Source organism: Gopherus flavomarginatus, chromosome 7 (assembly GCF_025201925.1).
Source record: "Gopherus flavomarginatus isolate rGopFla2 chromosome 7, rGopFla2.mat.asm, whole genome shotgun sequence".
In the NCBI taxonomy this organism is placed as follows: domain Eukaryota; kingdom Metazoa; phylum Chordata; order Testudines; family Testudinidae; genus Gopherus; species Gopherus flavomarginatus.
The window spans coordinates 14,946,456-14,972,140 of NC_066623.1; the positions used below are offsets into that span (position 1 = coordinate 14,946,456).

At 43.1% G+C, this 25,685-nt stretch overlaps 1 protein-coding gene across 1 annotated transcript in view; it reads left to right on the forward strand.

Moving 5' to 3' along the window:
* The window catches only part of PDLIM4 (PDZ and LIM domain 4), a 93,546-nt gene extending 68,153 nt beyond the window's left edge, over positions 1–25,393 (forward strand). The window contains exons 4-7 of the mRNA XM_050962794.1: positions 6,154–6,332; positions 10,794–10,951; positions 17,946–18,066; positions 19,864–25,393. Coding sequence (XP_050818751.1) covers positions 6,154–6,332; positions 10,794–10,951; positions 17,946–18,066; positions 19,864–20,068 — 663 coding nt within the window. The 3' untranslated portion in view covers positions 20,069–25,393. The remainder of the gene's footprint in view (positions 1–6,153; positions 6,333–10,793; positions 10,952–17,945; positions 18,067–19,863) is intronic.
* Positions 25,394–25,685: the final 292 nt, after the last annotated feature.

The following is a 25,685-nucleotide window of genomic DNA, read 5'->3' on the forward strand; positions in this document are numbered from 1 at the left end:
TCAGCAGCTCATGTTAAATTAACTCAACACAAATCATGAGGGAGAGACCCCACAACATTGAATCCCAAAAGCTCGCTACAACCTCCATTAGATTTTGTTGTGGTTTATAATTGATCTTGGAAGGCTAGCATGAGAAAATAGATTTTAATGCTTCGCTCTTGAAGACCAAAAGAATTCCCTTTGGTAAAACTAGTTCTTAGCAGTGAAACTCCATAAGAAATTTTTTTAAAAACTCCTCTAACTAGGATATGTTCTATAGAACAGAAAAAAGCTGGCAGAGTAAAGAAAATTAGCCACCAAATTGGGGACATTTTTGTAATCTTAAACATTGAGAGCTGGAAAGAAATCCATCTGGATCTAGATTTCTAAGCGCTAAGGCATGAATGTTTTGTACTATGCAAAATCTTGCATGGCCTTCATTGAAAACTCTGAGACAGATGCTGAGAAAGGAGTCTGAAACCAATCCAGGCAACTGAAGGAATACAACCAAGGAAGACCAAGACAAGTGACTTCCCCCAGAAGACTGAATATTCTCCATGTTTTTCCTCTTAATCCACAGCCTGAATCTGCAGTGTGGTCCAAGAAAATAAACCCATCAAAGACTGCAACTACTCAAAGAACTTATTGAACCCATTCCAGTGCAGGGAGAGACAATGCCAGATGCTCTTGTGCATTTTGTCCCAATCCCATTTAAGCCAATTGAAATCTTCCAGTAGGACTTGGAATCAGTCCTTCGATCTTCAAGGAGACACCATCAGGTCAGCTTCCAGGCTCTGAGGAAGGGTTTGAGAACTGGCAGTGAGGGAAAATGGGTCAAAGCTGAGAACATGTACTAGAGCAGGAGAGTGATCCTGAGTGGAAAGGGAGTATGCAGTGTAGTTGTAGCAATGTCGGTCCCAGAATATTCAAGAAACAAGGTGTGACTTGAAAGCTTCTCTCTCTCACCAACAGAAGTTGGTCCAAAAAAAAAAAAAAAAGATAATGCTCACTTCCTTTCCAGAGACAATGTAGGTATAAAGCGTGGCTGCTCCTAACAATACTAGTCTTCTGCACCTCCCAGTAGCCAGTAATTCCTTCACTCCACCCTGGCACAACACTTCGCAGTTACCCACAGGTGAAATTCTAGAAAACTGACCAAGGTTTTAAGTAAATAGGAAATGACCATTGTGCTATCAGTTAAAGTCAGTCTGAATGGCAGAGCCTTGAAAACAGCAGAGAGAGCAGATGATTATGAAAAATTCATACAGTGTATAGTTGTGATGACTACAGATTAATTAGTAGTGACTAAAATTAAATGAATCCCAGCTCTCACATCACCAGGGCTACATGTGGTACAAAAGGGTCATTGTGTGTGACTGCAGGGAAGTATCATGGCAGACTGAAAACAAAGAAGTTGGACTCAACTTCGCAGTGAATATGCAATCAAGAAGTTCAGTCCCCTTTGAGAAGACAGGAATTTGGAGAGAGCATTACAGTAAAAGAGCCCCTTGCGCTACTGGGGTGAGTCAGCAGGAAATGAGATAACAGCAGTCTGCAAGGGTTTTTCCGAATCTTTAGAACTAGGAATGCAAACAAAAAAGGCATCTGGAGAAAAACAAAAATCCTTCTCAGCGTGGAATTCAAGGAGACTTTAGCACCTGGGCATAGAGCCCTGCCTTCTCGCAGGCATTCCCCTAGCCAGCCTCTTATAACCCCACTCCTGAACCCCTCAGGACAGGTTTCCAAAGGGGTCAGTTCCCATTCTGGCAATGGAATAAGTGGCCAGATATTCAAGAGCTCAGCACGTTGGTGCTCAGTTGTTCTGCAAAGCTGGCAGTAAATGCCATGATGGGACCTGTAGGGTGCCAAGCTCTTCTGGAAATCTGGCCCCATTTGTGGGTGCTGAACAGTTGAGAATCTGACCCTGAGCTCTTTGGGGAAAAAAGAGTGCTCAGGTCTCCAGTTAGCCTTTGCTTACTAGGGACATGGTATTGCCCCTTCAGTCTGCGACTTGCCTAAACCAGAGGCTACAGATTTCAGTCAGAGTGGTACTGGACCTTTAGGCAATGTGTTTGTCCTTGGTTTCAAGAAGCTCAAAAAATTGATATGATTGTTTTTAAAGTTAAACCAGCTGGCATTTGGTTTCTTTCTGGGGTACCAGGCATGGGGTCTGTGCTAGAATCCTGTCTGGAACAGACCTGCTTCATTTTAACCTGAGCCAAAACAGTGTCATGGAGGTGCAGGCTAGGACTGTTAGGGAGCAGCATGGAACCATTAAGGACCTGCACCTCCCCACTTAGAGTGACCCTCTTCAGCTGGCCACAAAACCACAGCAAGGGACATCATTGCTTGTGAAATGGCCTCACAACCATTTGTGCTTGTCACCAAACTGATACCACTCCACACAGAAATGTTTCCAAGACTGCACTGCCTAACTGGGTGTAGTTGGGGAGGCCCCCACAAGACTGAATAAATCTGCATCCAACACTGAATTTCTATGCACTTTGGAGAGTGTCAAAGCAATATTTTTTAGCCTTTTAAGACACATTTGCTGTTGATTTACACATCGTTTTGTTCAACAGAAATGAATGCCTGACAGCTTACAAACTGCCTCAGATTAAAGGAGCCCCAGGAGATCATGCTTTCTAGGCCGACATTAAAGTGCATTTTATTCCAGAAATGGATTACAATCCCATGTTACCTTAATGGTGAAGGCCCCAATCATCCCTTGTATGGAAAAAAGGACAAAATGGAGGGAGGGAAACAAATGCCAGAAACCCTGTGTGGTCAACCCAGGAAAGTTTTTCCTTTGCATCTTCCAACCAAGAAGGAGAGGGATCCCAAACCTGCACAAAAGGTAATGAGGATCCTTCTCCAGCTCCCCTCTGTGGTTGCTTGGGCGCCATCAGGAGCTGTGAAGGGCCCCTCCCTCTGTGCCCGCACCCAAGGGAGAAGGATTAAGGTGGTTGGGAGAAGATAATGTTACTTGAACAAGAATTAACCCCCAGGCAGATTTACTTTTGAGAATCCTTAAAGTTAGATGACTTTGCAGTCTAGCCTGGTTTCACTGCCTCCAGCACACCCCAGCACTATCGGCAGAATGCTAACTATTCACCGTGTACCTACAATGGGGCGGGGATGGAGTGAGAGCATGCACAGGGTCAGTGGCATAATGCTCTCAGATAACTTGCACTCTTCTCCAAAGCAGATGCACTCTACACCATGATAGAGGGAAACATGCCTCCCAAATAATTTCAATCCAAATTCTCCCCATGGACACACATGTTGTATTTATGTTGGCTTCTCTGGGAGCTGCACATGCATCTGTCAGGGGAGAGTTTGGTCCATAGTTCTGAGTGGCTCATCCATGTAAAACAGAAGTGTCAAACCTCAGTCATGACGCATACTAGCCTCTGTCTGTTGCTCTGTGATTTCTTCATCTGACTCAGGAAAGGGTAGCATTCAGTTTCCTTGGAGTGAAATGCAATTTCAGACCTTTGACATAGACATTTACAGAATTGGCTTCCAAAGAACCGATGGCTTTTTACTGAAAATGATTTACCATCTGGCCAATTTACACTATTACTTTCCCTCAAACATTTAAGGCCTTCCTTTTCTCCTCTGGGGCATGGTAGAAACTATTTGCTTTATTTCCCTTAAAATAATACTGTAAATCTGGGAATTGGGAACTGTGACCTGACGGGTTTTTTGTTTTCTGTTTTTTTAAAAGAATCATTCGGGTGAAAAAACTGAAATATTATTCCCAACAGAGAAATTATTTTTTAACAGATAATTTGATCTAATATGTTGGAAGCAATTATTTCCCCCATATGTCTCTGAAATAGCATTACAAAGAGTGCTCTAGTGTTGTGACTATTTAAGCACATGAGTAACTTCATGCATACGTATAATCTCACTGAGTCCAATGGGACTGTTCACATAAACAGTTACTCACATGCTTAGGTGGTTCCAGGATCAGGCCCTGTATCCCCAATCTTGCCTACTTAGGCAAAAATCCCACTGATATTGTTAAGAGGAAGAATTTCAGGATTGGATGCTAAAAACCGTGCCTCTAGCTGGGTCTGTTTTTATTTTTCTTACCAATTAATTTTTACTATACTTGGACATAAAATTATTTCATTCTATATGCCAGTGATAAACTTTTGTTTCCAATTAGCATTTATTGGATGATTTCAGTCAAAAGTAAACCTGGTAATAGAACCCAAACTGTGCACTCCATTACAATGTGGTTTTTCTCCTTAGCTTTTCACGAGCCTTAAATATGCAAGAATGTTGAAAACTGAGGGCCAGATCCTCAGCTGGTATAAATCAGCGTAGCTCCTGGAGCCCAGCCCAGAATGCATTACAATTAAAATGTCTCATGTAAATATCTATTCTTCCATCAATACAGACATGAACCTAACTAGCACAAATGGAATTAACAAGCACAGGGCAAGTGGAAGAGTACTGCCCTTTGGTTTTCAGATGCTTTACCTTGTTTTTGATAATTGGATATGAAATAACCTGTCTTCCCTTGTCAATATACCACGGTTCTTCTTTCTACTGATAGTTCGCCAAGCAGGATATTAAAAAGGAGATAAAACATGGGTACAGCTTGGTTGATAGGGAGCACCTCTAGCAGTAAATGTTACTTCTGATGTATTTTGTACCTTCTGGTGTGCACAGGATCAAATATTTTTCAGTGGGTTTTACAGCCTTTGTTAATATTTTGTATAGCTTGTGATAGACCCAGGCCAGTTGGAAAGAGCAGAGTAGTAGAAGGGAGATATACTGGCCACTGGATAAGCAGTTTTCTGTTCCTTAAGTGACCAGAGCAGGGGCTTCTCCAGGCTAATGAGAACACCTGACTCCAATTAAGCTGCTAAGAGTCAGGTGAGGCTGTTTAGCACCTGACTCTAATTAAGGCTCCTCTGATGCTATAAAAGAGCTCATTCCAGTCAGGCCAAAGGGATCCAGAGGAGAGGAAGTGCGTGCGAGGAACTGGCAGCAAGAGGCATGCAAGAAGCTGAGAGTGAGTAGGCATACTGCTGGAGGACTGAGAAGTACAAGCATTATCAGACATCAGGAGGAAGGTCCAGTGGTGAGGATAAAGAAGGTGTTTGGAGGAGGCCATGGGGAAGTAGCCCAGGGAATTGTAGCTGTTCCAGAAGGCATTCTAGAGAGCTGCAGTCCACTGGGCCCTGGGCTGGAACCCAGAGTAGAGGGTGGGCCCAGGTTCCCCCCTAAACCTCCCAACTCCTGATCAAACACAGGAGGAATTGACCTGGATTGTGGCTGCTACCAGAGGGGAAGGTCTATGGGCTGTTTCCTGATCCACAGGGTGAATCTGTGAGGCGAGCAAATCCGTCAATAAGTGCAGGACCCACCAAGGTAGAGGAGGAACTTTGTCACAAACTGAAATAACATGAAAACTAGTCTTTTTACAATGCTTCAGTTCCTGTTTGGTGGAAATATGACAGAGAGACCAGATCCTCCATTATTTTGGCCCTGCAAAATGTTAATTTTCACTCAGGCACTAAAAAGCCAGCAAAAAATCTAAATATAGATACCAAGTTATTAACGTGAGATAAATTCTGATCCCCTTAGTCACTTCAAGTAACTCCTGACTTCAAGAGCAGTCCCATTCAAATGAATTAAACTATTTGTGGAGTAAGGTGTTATTCAAGGTCAGAAAGGGTGTCAGGATCTGGCCCTTTATTTGGGCTCTTGTGTAACCTGAGTACATAGCCCAGGGGTCTGATTCTGATCTTACTTGCACCAGTGTGAATCAGGAGTAAATGGGAACAGTGCACAACTATACTATGAAATGGTATAACTGAAATGTGAATCATGCCCCTTTTTCTTCCTTCACAGGACAGATAAATATCGATCATATGGGGGAAATGAAGAAATGCAAAATAATTAGCAATGGCTGAATATTGAGAAACAGTCAAGCTTATTTAATTACAGACCAGTGAAAGCTGTACAGGTTCAGCAAGATCTAATTATAGGTCAAAAGTGAATTTCCTTTTCCCCGGTGAATTTCTTTCTCTTCCTCTGCTTATTTACACACAACAAATGAAATGCTATTATAGGCTGTGAAGAATAGCCGGAGTGGCTGTTTAGTACTAGGAGCCATGTACCTCACCGTTTTCTGTTTCTTCTTTCGTTTAGGATAATGGGCCCACTCAGAGCCGAAGACCAGTGCCCTATGCTCCTGGAGGGAGCCCCACTGACAACAAACAGATGTTGAATTTACAGTACAATAATCCAACACGACTCTATCCAAATAACAATGTCGAATCCAGTTTGCCAGCACAGATGAGTGGGCTCCATATTGCTTCGCCACACAGGTGTGAGAAAAGCTCTAATTGTATGATTATATTGCTGCCAGTTAATGATGGAATTTGACATTTTTAAATAGCAATTTGTATGAAGTGCTTTGTGGGGAAAGGGTGTACATAACAGGTCCCCCCCTCCGTGCTGTGTCCGTAAAGGATAGAAGACTGGTACAGCACAGATAGGGCGCACTGGCTTTTGAGTGCAAGCTGCAAAGCTTTTAGCTCTGGAGGTTCCTGGTCTAATGTTGAATGTGCCAGTGAAGATGGCAGCCATCCCACATTCATGGGGAACCTGGGTTCTTGGAGCTAAAGATTCAAGTTTCTAATCAAAATGCTATATGGGCGCAGCAGTCAGTGTTTGTTTATTTTACGTAGGTATATGCTGTGTGTGGCTGATGTTTGTTTGTTTTGCCCCTTATTGTATTCAGTACAATACATAAGCATGTTATACCATATGTATTATCTCTATTATCATAGAGCCCAGGAGTCCCATAATGGACCAGAACCCCATTATGCTAAATACAACTAAACGGCTTTGCTACAGCAAAAGTTCTCTTCATGCAGTTTAGTTTATGTTGACATAACATATTAGTATTTTGGAAGAATGACTGATTGGTGCCATCACATAACTGAACTACAGCACAATCAGTGATGGTCTATAAGCAAGGATGGCTTGGTACTTGCATCTTTCTCTGTAGTCAGTAAAACGGGTCAATCAACTGTATGTTTGAACATTCTGACTGGCCGTTTTCTTAAACAGAAGTTTCCTATTTGGTAAAACCACATTTTTGTCTGAAAATGATGTACCTATTATGCTTCCAAGTAACACCTAAATTAACTATAACTGACAGATATTAACAGTAAAAGCGATTTTCTCTATTTTTTAAGTTTATTTTGTACGTTTGACAGCGCTATGTACAGTCACTCTCAAAGTTTCCTTTATATAGTCAGTTACTCAGTTTTTCCTTTGGTGGAAAAAACCCTTATGTACATGAATCAGGGTAAATATTTTCAAAGGCATCTCTAAAAAAAAAAAAAAAAAATCAGAACATGCTATTTAATGGGGCTCTGTCAGCAACTGTTGTTTTTTTAAGTATTCAATTAAAAAAAAATCCAAGTTGACAGTTGCCCTTCAAGTGTGGATTTCAAATGGGCAGAGACTCTGGATTTTTGTAACCACCTCTGTTAACTTCTGCAGATTCTCCACAGGTGGAGGCAGGCATGTTAACTCTGTGCTCATTAGAAAGGACCAAGGCCAGTTTCAGCAAAATGCTTCTTAGAGCAATCATGGGTAACACCCATGAAAGCCTGTGGGCCAAATTCAGTGGTGCCAATTACACAAATTGTAATTTACACATGTTGTAATGTCAGTGGCCAAATGGCATAAATTGCACCAATTAGGCACTTAGTAGATGCACAAATAATATGTAACTGAGCATTTGGGGGACAGAAGGGATGTGTGTAGGAGGACAAACAATTAACAGGAAGCTGTGAAATAAAAGCAAGATCTCCCCCTCTCTACCTATCCCCACACAATTCCCAGTTTACCTGTAGGATGCCAAGCTGATGTGGATATCAGGTTGGCTGAAGTTGTTTTGCCTGTCCACTTAATGCCAAAACTAGTACATTTTACTCTAGTTCATCAATTTCAGCCAGCTTGACTGACACCCATTATATAACTTACCCCATCATTTATATCACTACTGAATTTGGAATTTACCTGATTCAGATCCTTTTACTGCTAATGGAACTGGATAGGTAGCAGTCACCAGATGAGATCCCAATGTGGGATGATGCTAATGATCCTGAGTTAGTCATAAACTTCAGTATCTTGTTTTAAGGAAATGTTTGTCCACCAGACACTTATCAAAGGTTTTTGCCCCGTAGAGGCTATGATTACTGTTGTACAGTGACTAGTCTTCCAAGTGAAGCCTTGGAGCAGATTTTGGGATTATGGCTTTCATACAAAACTAAGTCCAATAAATTGGGACGTCTGTAAATCTAGGTCAATGCAGCTGTTTGGCAGGCTGTGGTATATTAGTGCTTATAGAAAATCAAACAGTTTTCTAGCCACACACAGCTCAGATGAATAGCTGAAACTTCGATGCAGCCCAGCTTGTGGACTAGAGTATCTTTGTTTGAGGCTGTTGGCAATTTATGTCATACATTAGTTCTGAACTAGGAAAAATGCCCATATTAATTCCCAGCAGTGAAGAAGTTTTTTAAGATTGTGGAGTACGGTGTGTCTGTACTAATTCACACCTGGGGGACTTGATGGGTCAAATTTTGCCCTCTGTTACGCTTGTACAGCCTCATTGACATTAATGATGCTGAAGTTGTTGAGATGGCACAGGAATCACTGAGAGCAGAATGTGGCTTTGTATACCTTGGCTAAAAACAGGGGGATTAGCTTTAATGATGAGTCAGTGCATTTGTGCTTGATTTTGAACGCATTCATAGGTTCAGAATTGGGTCACGAACTCAGTCTTTTCCAAGTATGGGATTTGCCTGGATTAAAGACAAGTTTACTCCCTAGTTGAAAACGCATGACTTGACGGATGACACCACTATAACAAGGTAGTTAGGGAACTTCAGACATGCAGAAAGGACACCAGAGCAACTGGCACAGAATCTGCAGAGTCAGGTTCAAGTCACTGGTGGTAAATGCTGCAACAACTTGCAGTCCCATGTGCACTCAACGATTCTCAGCAGCAACAGCTCAGCTCGCTGACTCAAGATTTCATGGTCATCACAACCTTCAGAGAATTATGCATAGATTGCTTCATGGCTTGCATAATTTTTTCCCTAGACCAGACTTCCCTATAGACATTGCGGGAGGAAAGAGAGTTTTTAATTGAATCTCTGTGAAAATAAACTAGACTGTAATGCATGGATGAAAAGGTTTAATCAAATGCAGACTTGTTTGGTGACACACAGAACACTCGGGGCAGCTTGCAAAACCTTAAACCCCATGGAGTACGTGGTACACCCTTCCCTAATTAGTGGTGGATCTTGTTCCTCTACTGTATATAATGGCATCTCCATCCTTGGTGACCAATCCAGTCCTGCCACTGCTGACTTGATGAAGAGATCACTGACTGCCCATTAGAATGTTAGAAAATCAAGTCCCGCTTGTCTGATCTTGCAGGTTCAGCTTTGAGTTCTTACATTGCCCACCAACAAGTGCACATTCCAAACAGAAGCTGGGCACAGTAGGAATCTAAGATCCAGATTACTTCCAGAAAATGCACTGTTGAAAGCGAATTTTGTTTGATTTATGTACTGGCATGAATGCAATGCTGGTGGAGACAGTGACTCAGATGATGAGTAAGATGTGTTCTGCTGTTTGACGGGGATTAAGAGCTCTGGCTATTTTTATTGTTTTTATAAAGACATTGACGTGCATGGCACTTTACAGGCAAGTAAGACAAAGTCTTTGCCCCTAGGTGCTATAATATGCTATTAGGCCCCAGTTCAACAAAAGAATTTAAACATATGTTTAAGACCTTCTCTGTTCAACAGTATGCGTAAGCATTTGCTAAAGTCTCTTTGAAGTCAGTGGAACATAAGCATGTCCTTTTAGAGCTTTGCTGTATTAGGATGGATTGTTGAATCAGGGCCTTCATTACTATACATTGTTTGTTTCAGTTGCACCCAATATTGTGCCAGGTGCTTTGAACACAGACAGACAATCCCCTGCCCCAAAGAATTTACAATCTAAACAGACAATGTGGGATCAAAGAACATGGGAGAGAATGTGATAAAACACCCTCCAAACCTTCTATTTTATCAATTTGTTTAGTGGTCATTTTTGTGGGCCCAGTATTTTTATTATTTTTTTTAACACTTGGACTTTCTGGGACAAATACCATTGGCCTTTTCAATGCAGAATTATCCAGAAGGAAACTGGATTAGAAAGGTGCGTTCACTGCAGATAACATCATATCCACAGGGGCTGTAGCTGGCAACGACAAAAAAAATACCCCAGATGTCAGGTCATTTAACAATGGATGGGGTGGCTTCCATAGCACTGAGTCATTAATTTAATGAACTTTTTCAGTACATTCCATGTGTGGCACAGTAATTTACGAAGTTTTTTAGCAGCTGCCCTTTTTCTAAGACTCTTGATAACTGGTCAATCCTTAGTTATATTGCACAATAGAAGAGCAAGCAACATACTAGTTTATCTTTCATGGTTTGCATGTTTGTTTCCCTAGAGAAAACTTCGCTATAGGCAAAAAACATGGGAGTGGGGGATTTAATTAAACCTCTGTGAAAATAAACGTGGATATAATTTATGGATGAAAAAGTTTAATGAAATGCAGACTTGTCTGGGGAAGCACAGAGCATTTGGGCTTGCTCATAAAACTTCCAACCCCATCGAGTTCACACATCCCTAATTAGCTGGGAATCTTGTTCCTCCCCTGAATGCAATAGCTGCTTACCATCTGACATTGCTTTGCTTTTAAATAGTGCTGACCCTTTAAAACCTCTCCCGAGAAGCAGAAATGGAATTGACATGGAGTCAGATGTGTACAAGATGCTCCAGGATTACGAAAAGCCAGCTTCGGAGCCTAAGCAGTCTGGATCATTCCGATATTTGCAGGGCATGTTAGAAGCTGGAGAGAATGGTAAGGAGACAGCATCTCAGATTGTTTGTACATACAGAGTTTTCCAAACTCCCCCGAGCCTCCTGATTCTTATGGTCTTCTAAGTCAGTTTGTTACCTATGAATATGATATGCCCTACAAAAGGGAAAACCTTTTATGATTGCATTAAAAGCCCTTCCAAGCTTGGAACGTCAGCGCTTTGATACTAAGGTGACTGCTCCCAACAGAGTTAGCTGTATGGTGCTCACTCATCAGAGAAGGCCAGATCCTGGCTTTACGATACTGAGCAGGTTGTGGTATAGTGCATCAGGAATGGCTGGGAGAATTTCTGCTAACTTTTCCAGAATTATGCTGGGGAGTGTACAAAGTGCCACTCTTTGAACCTCAGCAGAGTGTAGTCACACATCGCCCTGCAGCTGTACCCACCTACTCTGATGAGGGGGAACAGGATAGGATCACATGACACTCACTGCCATTTACCGCAAGAGTTAGCTCCACTGCTCGCTGCCTGTTACTGTAGTATCTGCACACCTCACAATTTGTAGTGTATTTATCCTCATAACACCCCTCTGATGCAGGGAAATGCTGTTGTTCCCATTTTGCAGATGGAAAACTGAGGCTCAGAGAGGTTAAGTGACACAGGGATTTGAACCCTGCTCTGCCAAGTCATGGGCTGAGCCTTAACCACTGGACCTCTCTTTCATCATCCTTCCTAGATATGTCAGGGGGATAACCCCACCAAACAGCCCCCCCACAAGCTGTGGCAGAGGCGCAAGTGAGGAAGGTCTTTTAACATTGTCTCTTTCATTTTGCACACATGGGCTGGAAGAGCTGAAATCTGCCTCTCAGTTGGTATGATGCAGTGACACTGATCTTGAGTATGTGGAAAGAAATGTATTGAACTTGAGAACAAAACCACAGCTTTGCTTTCATCCAGCCCAGTTTGGTGTGTCTGGACCACTTGAAAGAGATTAGTGCTTAAGGCAGAGCTGTAGACTTCTACGTAAAGCATGTGGTGTGTGACTGGGCAGGAATGTCTTTGGTTCAGTACTGGGATACTTCAAAGACTGGATTTTGACTCTCCTACTTCCACAAGCTCTCAAACAGGATTAGCAACCTCCTCTTCACTTCCATTGTAGAGAGCTTGTTGACACATGCTCCTGGCACTCTGGTTCCACCGGCCACAACCACTTCAGCAACTAACCCAGCCAGCAACCTTCATCTGCTTTCATTGCTTATGTGGATGCTGGGAAATGACATTGTGACAGTGTGCAAAGGCATTACCTGGTCACTGGCAAACCTCTGCTCAGATTTTCCCTGTTGTTGCACAGGTGCGCATACATTGGCTTCTTGCCTGTGGAAGGATTAGACTCCACATTCTCGGCTGAGCCACATCGTCCCTTGAGAAAAAGACCTGGCTGACTGCCTCTATGTAATTCTCTACTGAATCATTCCACAGGCCTGGAAAGCACTTTGAAAGGAAACTCGGAAACTGACTGTTCTGGTTCCTGTTGTTTTCAGTCTCGCCTCCTTTGTGCTGAGACTTGGAATGATTAGACATGTGAACACTTCTCCAGCAATAAATGCCCCAATGGTGGTTTCAAACCAGGTACCTGAACACACAGCCCAGATTAGCAGCTGTGCTTACTGCATCCAAATTAAGACTTTGGGCATCCTGTGGAAGGTGTCCAGCTTCGCAGATTGAATGCACACTGCGACTGTTTTCCCAGGAGTATCATACAGATGTAATACATTAGAAACGATTGGGAGCATAATTAATAGAATATCAGTTTCCTATTTAAATAAATGTACGCAGTATTGTAGCCATGTTGGTCCCAGGATATTAGAGAAGCAGGGTGAGTGAGGTAATATCTTTTAGTGGACCAACTTCTGCTGGTGAGACAGACAAGCTTTCGAGCTTACGCAGAACTCTTCTTCAGGTGCTGAAGACCTGAAGGATTGCTCTGTGTAAGCTCAAAGCTTGTTTTTGTCATCCACAGAAGGTCCAATAAAAGATATGACCTCACCCACCTTTTCTATTTAAATGAATGGCATTTACATGAACAAACATAATAATGGGAGTCAGCAGTCTCGGTTATACTCAGTCCTGCAGCCAGTTTCCTATAGAATGTAACAAAGCCCATATTTTAGATAACTGTTGTCCACTCGTCTCCAACCATACAAAAATCATGAGCCAGACTGCAAAAATTATGAGGTTGTCTTAAAAAGCCACAAGATTTTAAACAATAAATGTTTTGTTCACTTTGTGAGCTTTGGGCCTTTAGAGTTTAAATTTTCAAGCTTTTCTCTGCAAAAAGACTGATATTCCCACATGACTCAAGGAGCTGGGACTTTAAGGAAAACAACAATTGCAAGGCTTGGGATAAAATTGCCAGAGTTGGTAACACAGCTTTGCTGCGCCTCAGTTTCCCTGTGCGTAAAATTACTGAGAATATTTTCCTACCCCACTAGTCTGTTGCGAGACGTAATTCATGACAAGCAATATCGTGTACCCACTGAAATCAGTGACACAACTTCCACTGGTGAGCAGGATTGGGCCCAAATGTTTGCAAAGCCATTTGAGAGTTGAAGAAAAGAGGTATTACAGAGTGGCCCCATGTTATTTGGTGTTTGGGCTGGCAGTCTCTCTGCTCGTCACATTGTGGTCATAGTTGGCTGGAACAGAACAGTTTTCTGCACCCCGCCATCCCAAAGCACTGCCCACTGTGTCCGTATCACCGAGTCCAGGTCTGGCAGGCAGACAATTCTGGGTTCTGTCGAGTATCATCACCTTGCTTTACAATCATTGGGTTACTGCCAGTCCCCTGCTGTAGGCAAGTGGCTTTGAGGGAGCCCTAAAAACATCATCTGTGTAATCTAGGTGGCACTGCTCCCCCACACTCAGTGTGACCTGGTGTCCTCCAAGACATGGAAAAATGTGTGGCCATGAGTGTTACAGATCCCACAGGCCAGGCTTGGGTGCTTGCACGAGGCCTCAGAATAAGCTATGATCTTTGGGAAAATCCGCTTTCAACCCTAGCAGCCATTTACATTTCTTAGGCTATGTTCTCAAGGAGAAGGGCCAATAACTTCCTTTTGGAAAAGCGCAAAATATGAGATTAGCCATGGGACTCCTAGCATAGACGCTCTATTCCATTCTAGGCTGGCAGGGCCAATGCATGATTAGCTGGCAGTAACAGCAGGATCCGATTGTGCCTTTGGGTTTTTTGGCAGTGCACAACTGTACGTACCCAAGAACCTCATTATTAGGAAGAAGCCAGTAGAAAGCGCTGGAGCTGAAGCTCATAAATGACTATTGTCTCCTCCCCTTCTTCCATCCTCTCATGATGAGACGTAACTAGCACAGCGGAGCCTTGCTTTTACAAGATTTTAATAGGGTATCTTAAAAGAGCAACACTATTTTATAAGATTTTTTGAAGAACTGCCCCCTGCCCTCTCACATGGAGTTTATTGCAATGCCAACCTCTGGTAACATAGCAGCACAGTGTTGTTAGAGTCTGGAATTACAAAACTGATGAAAGATACCAACCAAAAGGTCAGTAAGCTGGAGAATTCAGATCTTGATTCTAGGCCAACACCATGCTTTTTTTCTCTCTTACTTTACACCTGGTTCTGGTCTCTTAATGATTTTTACATGAGGCTGGTGAATCCCTGACCAGTTTTGCAGCCACAAACTCTGGCCAGGAGCATTGATTGTTAAGTTACTGGGGTTCATTTTGTAAAGGATTAAAAATGAAATATTCTCTTCTGAAGAGACTCTGTCAGCATAAAATGCATAGGTAATTAAAAATAAAACATTTTAAAATCTGAATGTATTTGTCTTAATTTAAGCTTCTTTTGCATTTCACTCAGCTTGGATGATGGAAATAGACCAATCCCTTTCACTTTGGAGTAAATTATTTCACTTCTGGGTTCTGGTGCACTAGGAAAATGTTATTGTATTGGGGAGTCTCAGTACTAGAGATTCCATTTAAGAGATTGTTTTATTGTTTTTTAAATGATGCTAATTTTTTTAATTCGTATCAGGGTTCTTCAGATCTTCCTTTCCCCCTTGTTAAAACTAAATACAAAAAAGAAGAAATATACGTTTTGGGTTCAAGACTAGTGTTCAGTGTCCCTTTAAAGGCAGGATCTTCATAGTCTTAGAAAACCTGGTATTTCACGTGAAGGACTGGGGATATGGAAAATTTTCCTGCCAGAAGCAGTATTTTTTCTTTATGATGATTGGCCTCAAATTGTGCCTCCTAATAAGAAATGTTTCCTGCTGGGAATCTGACAGGATTGGTAAAGAAACCTAACAGTTGCCTCAGTGGGTGCCCCTCAACCGTGAAAGATAAACCCTAACCACAAAGCATAGACAAGAATGTTTAGTTAAAGTTAGTAGCTGCCTAGCTGAGGAACATAAATTATTGTGGGGCTCTGCGCCTGCAGAAACAGAAGGAAAGGACCTAGCATTCTGATGAGAGTTTCGAAGGTCCTGCCTTGTTTTAAAATCTCTCTCTCTCTCTCTCTCTATCCCCACCTCTGTCAAAGTTATCCAAGTTCCCTAGCTTAGGAACAGGAGCAGCTTCAGGCGTAAGGAGGGTGATATTTTAAAAACTGGCAAATGAATATATGAATAGCTCAAATACAGCATCTCTCAGTCTGTGAGGTCTGACCTTGTGCGCAATTGTGTCAGTCCCTGCTCAACAGAAAATCTCAGCAAACGAGTTCTGCTTGAGTCCAGCCAAGCGCACTGGAGGCCTCTTGGGCTTAACAGTCTCAGTGGGTTGCTTGGGCAGTCAGTCACACATAGAGCGAGGAGCTGTCTTATTCCAAGTCTTCTGAAAACATTAACATTGTGTTTTACTTGTGGGGGGCTATGAGGGTCTTTGGCTTTCATGATCTTAGTTGTTTGATTGTAAAATCATGAGCACTATCATGCTTTGGCTTAGTCTTAATGACTAAGACTCTGTCACTGTGCAAAGACAGAGAAATAATAAAAGGCCCTCCAAAAAAAACACCCTGACTTTGGGAGGGAGACAGTTTTGTGGGCCCTTTGCTCACCTCTTAATTCTACAATTGAATAGCCTCCTCTACATTAACTGCAAACGGTTTCTATAAGGAGGAAAGTACAGTGATGCTGGTAACTGCTGGAGCTGAAATGCACTGATCTGTCTTTCTGTGTTGAAAGCAAAGCAAGTTGTCTTACGTGTTGCGTCTTTATTCTGAAAGGGAAGAGGAGGCACTTCTCTTATCCCCAAATCATTTGGGAGAATGAATTCTGAGCAAAAAGAAAGGGACGCACCACTGAGTAATGCAAGTCAGAAATATACTGTGTGAATCTGTTTGTAACAATAGGGCCAAGATCAATAAACAGCCCAGAAGAATGATACCCTGGTTGATTAAAAATGCTAAGAATTAACTTTTGTATACACAGAATTTTTTTAAGCTGTAGTAGGCACTTTTGGGCAGAATCAAAGCTATTAAAGATCCAAAGTAACTGTTTGGTGAATACTTACTCCTATTCAGCACTGCTTGTAGGCAGGGCCGGCTCTATCAATTTCTCCGCCCCAAGCACGGCGGCACGCCGCGGGGGGCGCTCTGCTGCTTGCTGGTCCTGCGGCTCCGGTGGGCCTCCCGCAGGCACGCCTGCGGGAGGTCCACCGGAGCCGCAGGACCAGCGGACCCTCCACAGGCACCCCTGCGGGAGGTCCACCGGAGCCACGGGACCAGCAGACCCTCTGCAGGCATGCCTGCAGGAGGTTCACCGGAGCCGCCTGACGCCCTCCCGGAAACCGGCAGAGCGCCCCCCGCGGCGTGCCGCCCCAAGCACGCGCTTGGCGTGCTGTGGCCTGGAGCCTGCCCTGCTTGTAAGCACATGCTAAAGTCCCATGGAGGTCGACGAAATTTAAGCATGTGCCTAAAATTAAGCATGTGCTTAAAGTTCTTTGCTGAATGGGGGCTTGGATGAGCATATTCAAAATTGCAGCTGTGATCTGGTGGGCAACAGGGCATTCTGGAAAACCTCGCAGTTAGTCGTGTTCATTAAGTTTTACAGTTTTTGGCAATATGTACATGAATCAGTGTGAGTGAGTGTATACATTATATATAAACATTCACTATATGTATACTCTCTCTCTCTCTCTCTCTCCCTATATATATATGTATACATATAGTGAATGTTTATATATAATATATGCATGCACGCACGCACACTCATACACTCATATGAGAGAGAGTGCCAGTCACCACGCATAAAGCTTTCATTGCTTCCTTTTAGTTTGGCTAGTCTCCGATGTAAAACAAAACTTAATGCCAAGAAAAAAGTCAGCTTCTAACATGCTGTTTTACTTTTTGTTTTAAGCTCACAAAAGTCTTCCTGACTCACGACAGTTGTAATAAAACAAATAAATCTCCTAAGAAGAAAAATGCACTTAACTGTGTTATTGTTTGGTTTCTTTCTTTTTTTGGTTTGCCCTGTGCTCCAAAAGTTTTTAATCATCATCTTCTCTTTGAGTGGTCATGGATATAAAAAACAATACATCTAATCTCACTCAGATAGAACCCACTCCGTCTGTTCTGCTCTCCTATGATTTCATGAGTCTGCTTCTCTCTTCCCATCTCTGTCTCTTAGCTCCCAAAAAAATCTGTCAAACAAATTCAGCCCTGGTCTGTTTAGATCATTGAGGATGTACCAGTAGATGGTGATGTGGTAATCAATGGTTATATTACAGCCATTTCATTGCTATCATTCTGAGCAATTAGTTACTTAACCCTCTGGCTTCATTAGGATGTACAATGGATTTATGTGATTTATGTGAGGCCTGTCAGTGTTCTGTGAACTTAAATGCTGAACTTGCTAAATGGTCCCACCATTTTCTTTGTGACGCAAATTGCAAGAAGAGTTTTCTGTTGCAATATGTATATCATGTTTTCTCAGGCAGAATCATCACATCTGTCCTCTAAAACAGAGGTCAACTTTAAATCTGTGTCTTTTCAAAACTCTTGGCAGGTGAAAAACTCGACCGACTGACTGGCCCAAGAAACATCAAATCTCCAGTATCAAAACTTGGTGGTGCCATGTCTGGATTGCAGATGCTTCCTGAGTGCACCAGATGTGGAAATGGCATTGTGTAAGTACATAATCTCTCCATAGCATTAGATGTCAATAACACCATGCGATGGAAAAGGACGATTAACTATTCACAAGACCTCTATTGTGGTATTCATCTAATAGAAGTGGCTCTATTAATATTTACAGCAGAGTCCTCCAATTCTTCATATTTCTTGCCAGCGAGACCTTACACAAGATATAAAATTGGAATAAGGTGACATTCCCCAGTACAGTTTGGTTGCCTTTTCAAGATGCAAAAAAAATATGACCAGTACAGTGATGTACCAATGATTTCTAATGAAGCATATGATTTTACCATGCTTATTGTAATAAACTGGCCTAACGCATGTGAATGGCCCCAGAAATTATTACAGCCTTTTATCCCACAACAAACTGAGTTCTCATTTGGCTCCAGTGGAAGAGGCCATGCTGAAGGTGCTGGGTTCAGTCCTAGTAAATGACTGCAGAGTCTGTAGGGCTTTGTCTGCTTGACTAGCCATGCGGTGGTGGGTGGTTTGAGGGTGTTTTTTTGAGAAAGCTCCCATTGTTGTAATGCTGTATGCAGAATACAGGCATTTTTACCAACACGTCATTTAGAGCGAGTCCAGGCGGGGCTTGCTGACAACATGGTAAAAGTTCCTGTGCACTGTCCGTGTTCATGTTTCCATCCTTGCTATCACGAGGGGAGCGCAATGGTGGGAGATCTCCCATAACTGGCTCACGAAGACCGTCATTTTATTACATTCGCATGTGAACAGGCTAGTGCTTTAGCCTAAGGGGATGGCTCCCTGCTCTCTCAGACTGGTCTTCTTGCCATCATCCTGGCTGAATGTAGATACTCCAGACCAGTGGTTCTTAACCTGCAGCCAGCAATGGTAAATAGGTTGAGAACCATTGCTGCACACCCAGCGTCATGCCAAGGCATGGGGTAAGGAATTCAGGCTGTTAGGCAGCAACCCACAAGAGTAGGAAATGGCTTACCATGCACATCCCCTTCAAGGTCCAATCCTGGAAGGTGCCAAGTGTCTGGGTGTACAGAACATGAAGGAGACATGATCCCTCAACAGACAGACAAAAGCCAACAAGGCGGGGGAGGCAATATCTTTATTACAGAAGCTTACTAACATAAGTTGGTCCAGTAAAAGATATTACCTCACCCACTGGGGCCCTTGAGGGGTGGGGTTGGAGGGACAGGCTAATGCTGATAGGTTTTGAGAAAGAAATGAGTTTTCAAGGAAGAATGTAAAAGAGCAGATGCAGAAGTGCCACAGTGGGATGAGAAGGGTGTCCCAGGCAAAGATAACCATGTAGGAGGTGCTGTGGAGACAGGCATGGAAGACGGAAGCAAAGAGGAGGACCAGGTTGAGAGGTGTGGGGCAAAAAGGAGCTGGGGGGACTATGATGGAGAGGAGAGTTGAGCAGCACCTTGACGCTGAGGAGAACTTGACGCAGAAGGCAGTAAGGAGCCAGTCCAGGGCTTCAGGCACTGACATTAACAGGGATTTTGCTACTGACATCAGTGGAAGCAGGATTGGGCCCTTGAAGGAGAGGTCAAAATAATCAAAGCAGTGGCTGAGGGAGAGAATTTTCACAGTGGGATTTTAGATGGCCAGCAGGGGGATCAAAGGGGGTGTTAGAGACCGAGGCAGAAGAGGTTGCAGGGGTCAAATGATATCTTCAAAATGCCACTAAATGCCATTTACGTTCATGTTTCTTTGCTATGCTGGGCAATGGAACAAACTGCTCCAGAGTGCGCTCGCTGTTGCTTTTGACATCAGCTTGGTGTGTAATCTGCCTTCTCTCCTACACTCAACAGAGGGACCATTGTCAAAGCTCGGGACAAGCTCTACCACCCAGAATGTTTCATGTGCAATGACTGTGGCCTAAACCTGAAGCAGAGGGGATATTTCTTCATCGAGGAGCAACTGTACTGCGAAACGCACGCGAAGGAAAGGGTTAAGCCCCCCGAAGGATATGATGTTGTCGCTGTTTATCCAAACGCAAAAGTCGAACTTGTCTAAGTGCATACTCTATTCCTGGAGAGGTCAAAAGGCAACTCGCCCACCCACACACACGCCGCTAGTTTTAAAATATGTCAGTAATCAGCTCTGATTACTAGCGTCTCAGTAAAATGCCTATTCAGAGATAAAGCGGTTTACACTAGGGATCTCAAGGGGATGGTGTTGAAAGCATATGAACAGATTTTTTCCTTCCTTTTGACGCTCTGCTTTTGGGTTGTTGTGCTGGGGGGGGTTTAATAAGTTCTGCCATGGCCTTGTCCAAGATCTGTGTAAATATTGATTAATGTTCTACTCTGTTTCATATAAAACCAGTATTCTTTTTTTTTCTCTTCATTTTAAAATGTAAGGAAAACATTTTAAAAGCTCAAAGGAAATAAGGCACTTTAACAAGAGAAACTAACTTTTATTGCATTGCTTTAGATCCATACCTTTCAGTAACACATTGAGACCATGTGGAAGCTGTGTTCCTGCAATGTAGCGTGGTGGTGGGGTGGAGAGAGTTTCAGACAAGATCTGATATTAAGCAGAGATGACTGTCCTGGGCAAAAATGATCTTTTTGAAAAATAACCATGGTGAAATTCACTAGTTACATTACATGGCATTGACCTGATCTGCAGACCTGATCCAGGTTTCAATAAAAAAGAATCAAAAAGGCACTTTGCACCTACATTTTGCTATAACAGTGGTTCTCAAACTTTTGTACTGGTGACCCCTTTCACACAGCAAGCTTCTGAGTGTGACCCCCCCTTATAAATTAAAAACACTTTTTAATATATTTAACACCATTATAAATACTGGAGGCAAAGCAGAGCTTGGGGTGAAGGCTGACAGCTTGCAACCCCCCATGTAATAACCTCACGACCTCCAAGAGGTCCCGACCCCCAGTATGAGAACCCCTGTGCTATAACGTTTGCTTTTCTTTTTCCTTATAGTTCCTGGAATTCTCTGGTATCTAATGCTTGGGACCCTGAAATAGTACTGGGGCTGCCTGAGGTGATTCCTAAACTGGTCTTCAGCTCCTAAGTTTGACTGCTTTGTTCTTCCCCCGGCAAAGGGTATCTTTGTTTTTGTTCATCATAGGCCTGATCCAGCTTTTGCTTTTTTAAGTGGCCCCTAGAATTGTACAGCAGCTCTTAAAACTACCTGCCATGCTGGCTGTCTGTGGAACCAATAGCAAAATCCATCAAGAACATAGAAAGTTACATCAGAACTGGTAAATGCAGCTACTCTTCCTGGTCCAGAATGAGTGCGATCAGATTCGGACCCACTGATGCTCAGTGCAAACCCAAGCCATTAACAAGGTTTGGTTTCCCTTTTGTTTTGCGGAAATGTTTGGTTTTATTAGGAGAGATGTTTTGTTCTGGTGTTTGGAGGATTTTATTTTCCTTGGGCATCCTGCTGGAACGGCATCTGACATCCAGTATTGGCTGAACGTTGGGCCGTTTTGTAAGTTGTGAGCTGAGATTTGGCTGCTTGATTGCCACTCCTGCTAATGGAAGCCATGTGGCCAATTTCCCCCATGCACCGCTTTGGAAACCTTATCCCTGCATTTCCAGGACATTAAAAATAAGAAGCCTGGAAACATTTTTCTTTTAGAAAGGTCATGTGTGCTCCTGCTGACCTCTCCCACTGCAGTAGGATGCAGTTGCCACAATAACCACCATATACTAGGCAGCTTATGAGATTAGTCCACCCTTATGAATTGAATTTGCACTTCAGAGAGAGGTAGAGTGCATTCCACTGAAAATTGGTGGACTGTAGTTCCCCCAACTCCCTTTGGGATCAGTGGGGGTTGGAGACACTCAGCTTGCTGAAATATCCGACCTTTGAACCATAGACGTGGTTTAAAAACAGATTGGAAAACAAATCACCTTTTTTCTGTGTCAGAAAGCCGAACGTTGAACTGCATGTTGCCAGGGTTACCATATCCTGGTTATAGTTCTGGTCTTTTTCTTAGCAGTTAAAGAGCATCAACAGTAACTCTTGAGAAACACAAGACCTCCCCACGGCATTCCACGCAGCTCCTAGTAAAACATTCAGTGCAAATATTCAGTTCTGTTCCAGGCAGATCATAGGTTTTGATCACTCCCCAGAAAAGAATGTGTTGTGGTTTGAATTGGACAGTCTAGGACAGGATTATTTATCAATATCAAAAAGAGTTACTATCTGATGGGGGGGTGCTATTTCTTCCTAGGAGCAGTAGCCCCGTTCCCCTACTCCAGGCCATTAGTGCCAGGGCCGGCTCCAGCATTTTTGCCGCCCCAAGCAGTGAAGCGAAAAAAAAAAAAAAAAGATAAAGCCGATCGGCAGCACTTCGGCAGCAGCTCAAAGAGGAAGAGAGGGACTGAGGGACCCGCCACTGAATTGCCGCCGAAAACCGTGATGTGCCGCCCCTTCCCATTGGCCACCCCAAGCACCTTCTTCCTTCACTAGTGCCTGGAGCCGGCCCTGCTTAGTGCAGAGAACTGTGAGGAAAGCAGAACATGGCACTCTGATACACAGCTGCCTCTTCTGTGCAGGCACAAACCAGTATAGATGGGGCAACCGGCCTGCACCTCTCTCCTGTCGCTTTTCCCTAATAGGGGTCTGAGAAATGGAGTCTCAAAAGAAGGTCAGAAAAAAAGATCTGTTGGCTAGTGCTAGGTATAGAAATCACCTGTAGAAATCGTCCTTCCTATGGCTGCTTATCACACGGTGACACAGAGAGGCTGTGAGGGTTTGAGTGGCATATTCTTTATTTTGTTTGAAGCTATGCTGGATCACAGGAGGGAGGCTGGCCTGCTAGAAATGGGACACCTGGTTAACCATGTATTGGTGAAACTGGTTGCTGCCGTAGCGCTGGTATTCAAGGTTTCCTAGTGCTGAATGTGCTCTAGTGTTGGCAGGCTGCATGAGAAGCCAGGGTCAGGCAATCCTGAGTCCAGGTGCCACACGTCTGGCTGCTGCTGTTCATGTATGTCTAACTCAGTTGCAGGAATTCTTCTGGTTGGCAGGGTGAGGGCATCTCTCTGTGTGAGAGAGTGAGGGTCATTCCAGCTGACAGCAGCATGTCCATTCTTGCTTTTATTTCATGCATTCAGAGGATCATTGATTTACAGTGGTGCTAATGGAAGTGACAGCCTAATAGCATGGCTGAAAGCTTGACATTTTGGTAAATAAGGGCTGACTCTTTTATTTTTTTTCTTCAGTTATGCAGTTTAATCCTGACCAACTATGCACCATCAATGCCCGGCCTGAACTTCCCCCAAACAAAAGATACCCATCCCGTAGAATGGAGCAGTAGTTTTATAATGTGGTTTAGACAGTAGCTTGTTTTCGCTTGTGATCTGTTCAGGATTTGAACCCTGTGTTCGTCCCAAGAGACAAAAGGCTATGGCATTGATGCACTGTCCCGTAGCCCCATGTGGTTCTCCTGGTAATGGAAAATACCTTTCCCTCTTTTATATCCTGTGCTCACCGTCAAAACCTGCATCAAGTCTGTAAATCCGTCCACATCCTTGTTCGCAACTCCCTTCAGTGAGGAGCGGCTTTAATTATTAAGGTCCAGGTAACATAAGGGGGTTCTGTCACATAGATAGCTGAGTGTAAGGTCTCCCCCTACATATGCTTAGCCTTTCTTAAGGGATGGGATCATCTGAACATTAATACTTTGGATAACTGTAAATGATTAGCTGCACTGCTAAACTCCTAATCAAGTATAAAATATTATTGCACTGTTTGCCAGCCACTACTGGAAGCTTATTACTTTGCAATTGTTATACACATTCATTTGTACTTAGTTTATTAACCTTGTCCATTACTGGGCCCAGCTTAATTGGTTATAATATGTTTTGTGAAGTGGGCGCCTGCCTTACCCAGTTTTGGGGTTGTGCTCGGGTATTTACGTGCTGATGTATCATCGCTGACAATTGGTCTCTTTGCGCTTCCTCTATAAGTGTTGCTTGTGGCTCATTTTCTCTAGCTTTACAGCTCCACTTAAAAGTTCATGCTCATTTTCTCATGTGCCCATTAGCTAATTGTCTGCTTAATGAGAAATCATGGTAGTCCAGGACTAGGAGTCAAGAGATATGGGGTGTGCTGCCAGTCGTGCCTGGGGCAAGTCACTTAACCCTGCTCTCTGCCTCGGTTTCCCCATGTGTAAAATGAGTGTAAGACTTCTTCTTCATATGGCTGTTGTGAAGCTGAGTTCATGTTGTCAAGCACCTTGACATACTCAGATGGAAGGTGTCTTTTTAATCATGAAGTATCCTTTTAATCAAACACCAAGATTTAAGATTGTAAGGGCGTTTTCCTCTATTGTAAGTGCCCTCTCTCAGAAAGCCATTGCGTAATATCAGGTATGGGACACAAGCATGTGTGTCCATTGGATTTGCTTGACTCGAAGCAGACACTTTACATCCTTCTGGTTCCCACAGAGAAATAAATAGTCAAACATCCTCTTTAGGCCCTTACCCATTTTCTTGTTGTTAAAATATTTGTGGCAACAAAGAATGATAGTTAATGCGTGATGGGCACCTGTAATAATAATCATATGGGGACCTGGCAGTAAGTCGGAAGCATAGTGACGTAGAGCAGAACATGGAAGTTTCTGAACAAACAGGATTGAGTGCAGAGTTGACTGGGCAGGAGGAAGTGTTACTATGAGACTGGCCTACCTAGCTTATCCAAATGTATTGTGAGAACGACGTACGTGTCAGGTTGAGCCATCTACCACTTCCCAGCACCTCTGTCTCCTGTTCAGCCCCATTTGTAAGGCGGTTTTTCACACTGCAGGTGTCCAGAATACTCTTCAGATGTGTTGTAACACTAACATGAGGCACCGCCTTAGACATTCATAAATTGCTTCATTACGCTTGTGTTTGAATGTATAAATCAAGCAAACCATTCACTTAGGTGTACTCAGTGGTCTCGTTTAGCTGTTATATAAATAACTGCTGGCAAGAGCTGACCTTAGGGATTCAAACTTACTTCTCTTTTCATTTGAAAATAAGTTCCCACAAATCAAAATTTCCATACACTTGTCTCATGGCCACTCTTTCTTATGAGTAATCAACTCATTTGCTCCCCTGAGTAGCTTAAAAATGGAGCCGCCTCACACAATAATATCCTGTGGTAAATTAGTTCCTGGACTGATTCCATTTCACTTACATTATTTGTCTCATAACAAATGACTAAAACCAGACTGCTGTTCTAGCTGCCGTACCAGGCTAGTGACAAGAATGAATCTTGTAAATACCGTAAGTGTCTGTTAACTCTATTATTTAACTCTGTAAAGCATTTGGGGCAGAACGTTTGTATGAAATACAAATAAAGTTGTACTGTCAGTTTCCTATCTCACATTCTTTATCGTTGGGTTGTTAGTTTATCAAGCAATGAAGCTCCCTGTTGTCCCATTAGGGCATGCAAAGCGTGTGCATGTTGTTCCCACAGTGTCCAAACGCAGGTGGATACAGGGTATGCCATTATATAAACAGAAGGTACATGTTCTCAGTGCAGATTTCCTTTGGGAAATAATGTTATTGTGTTTGCAGCGTTGTTGTGGTCGAGTTGCTCCTAGGATATAAGAGACACAAGGTGGGCGAAGTAATATCTTTTACTGGACCAACTGCTATTGGT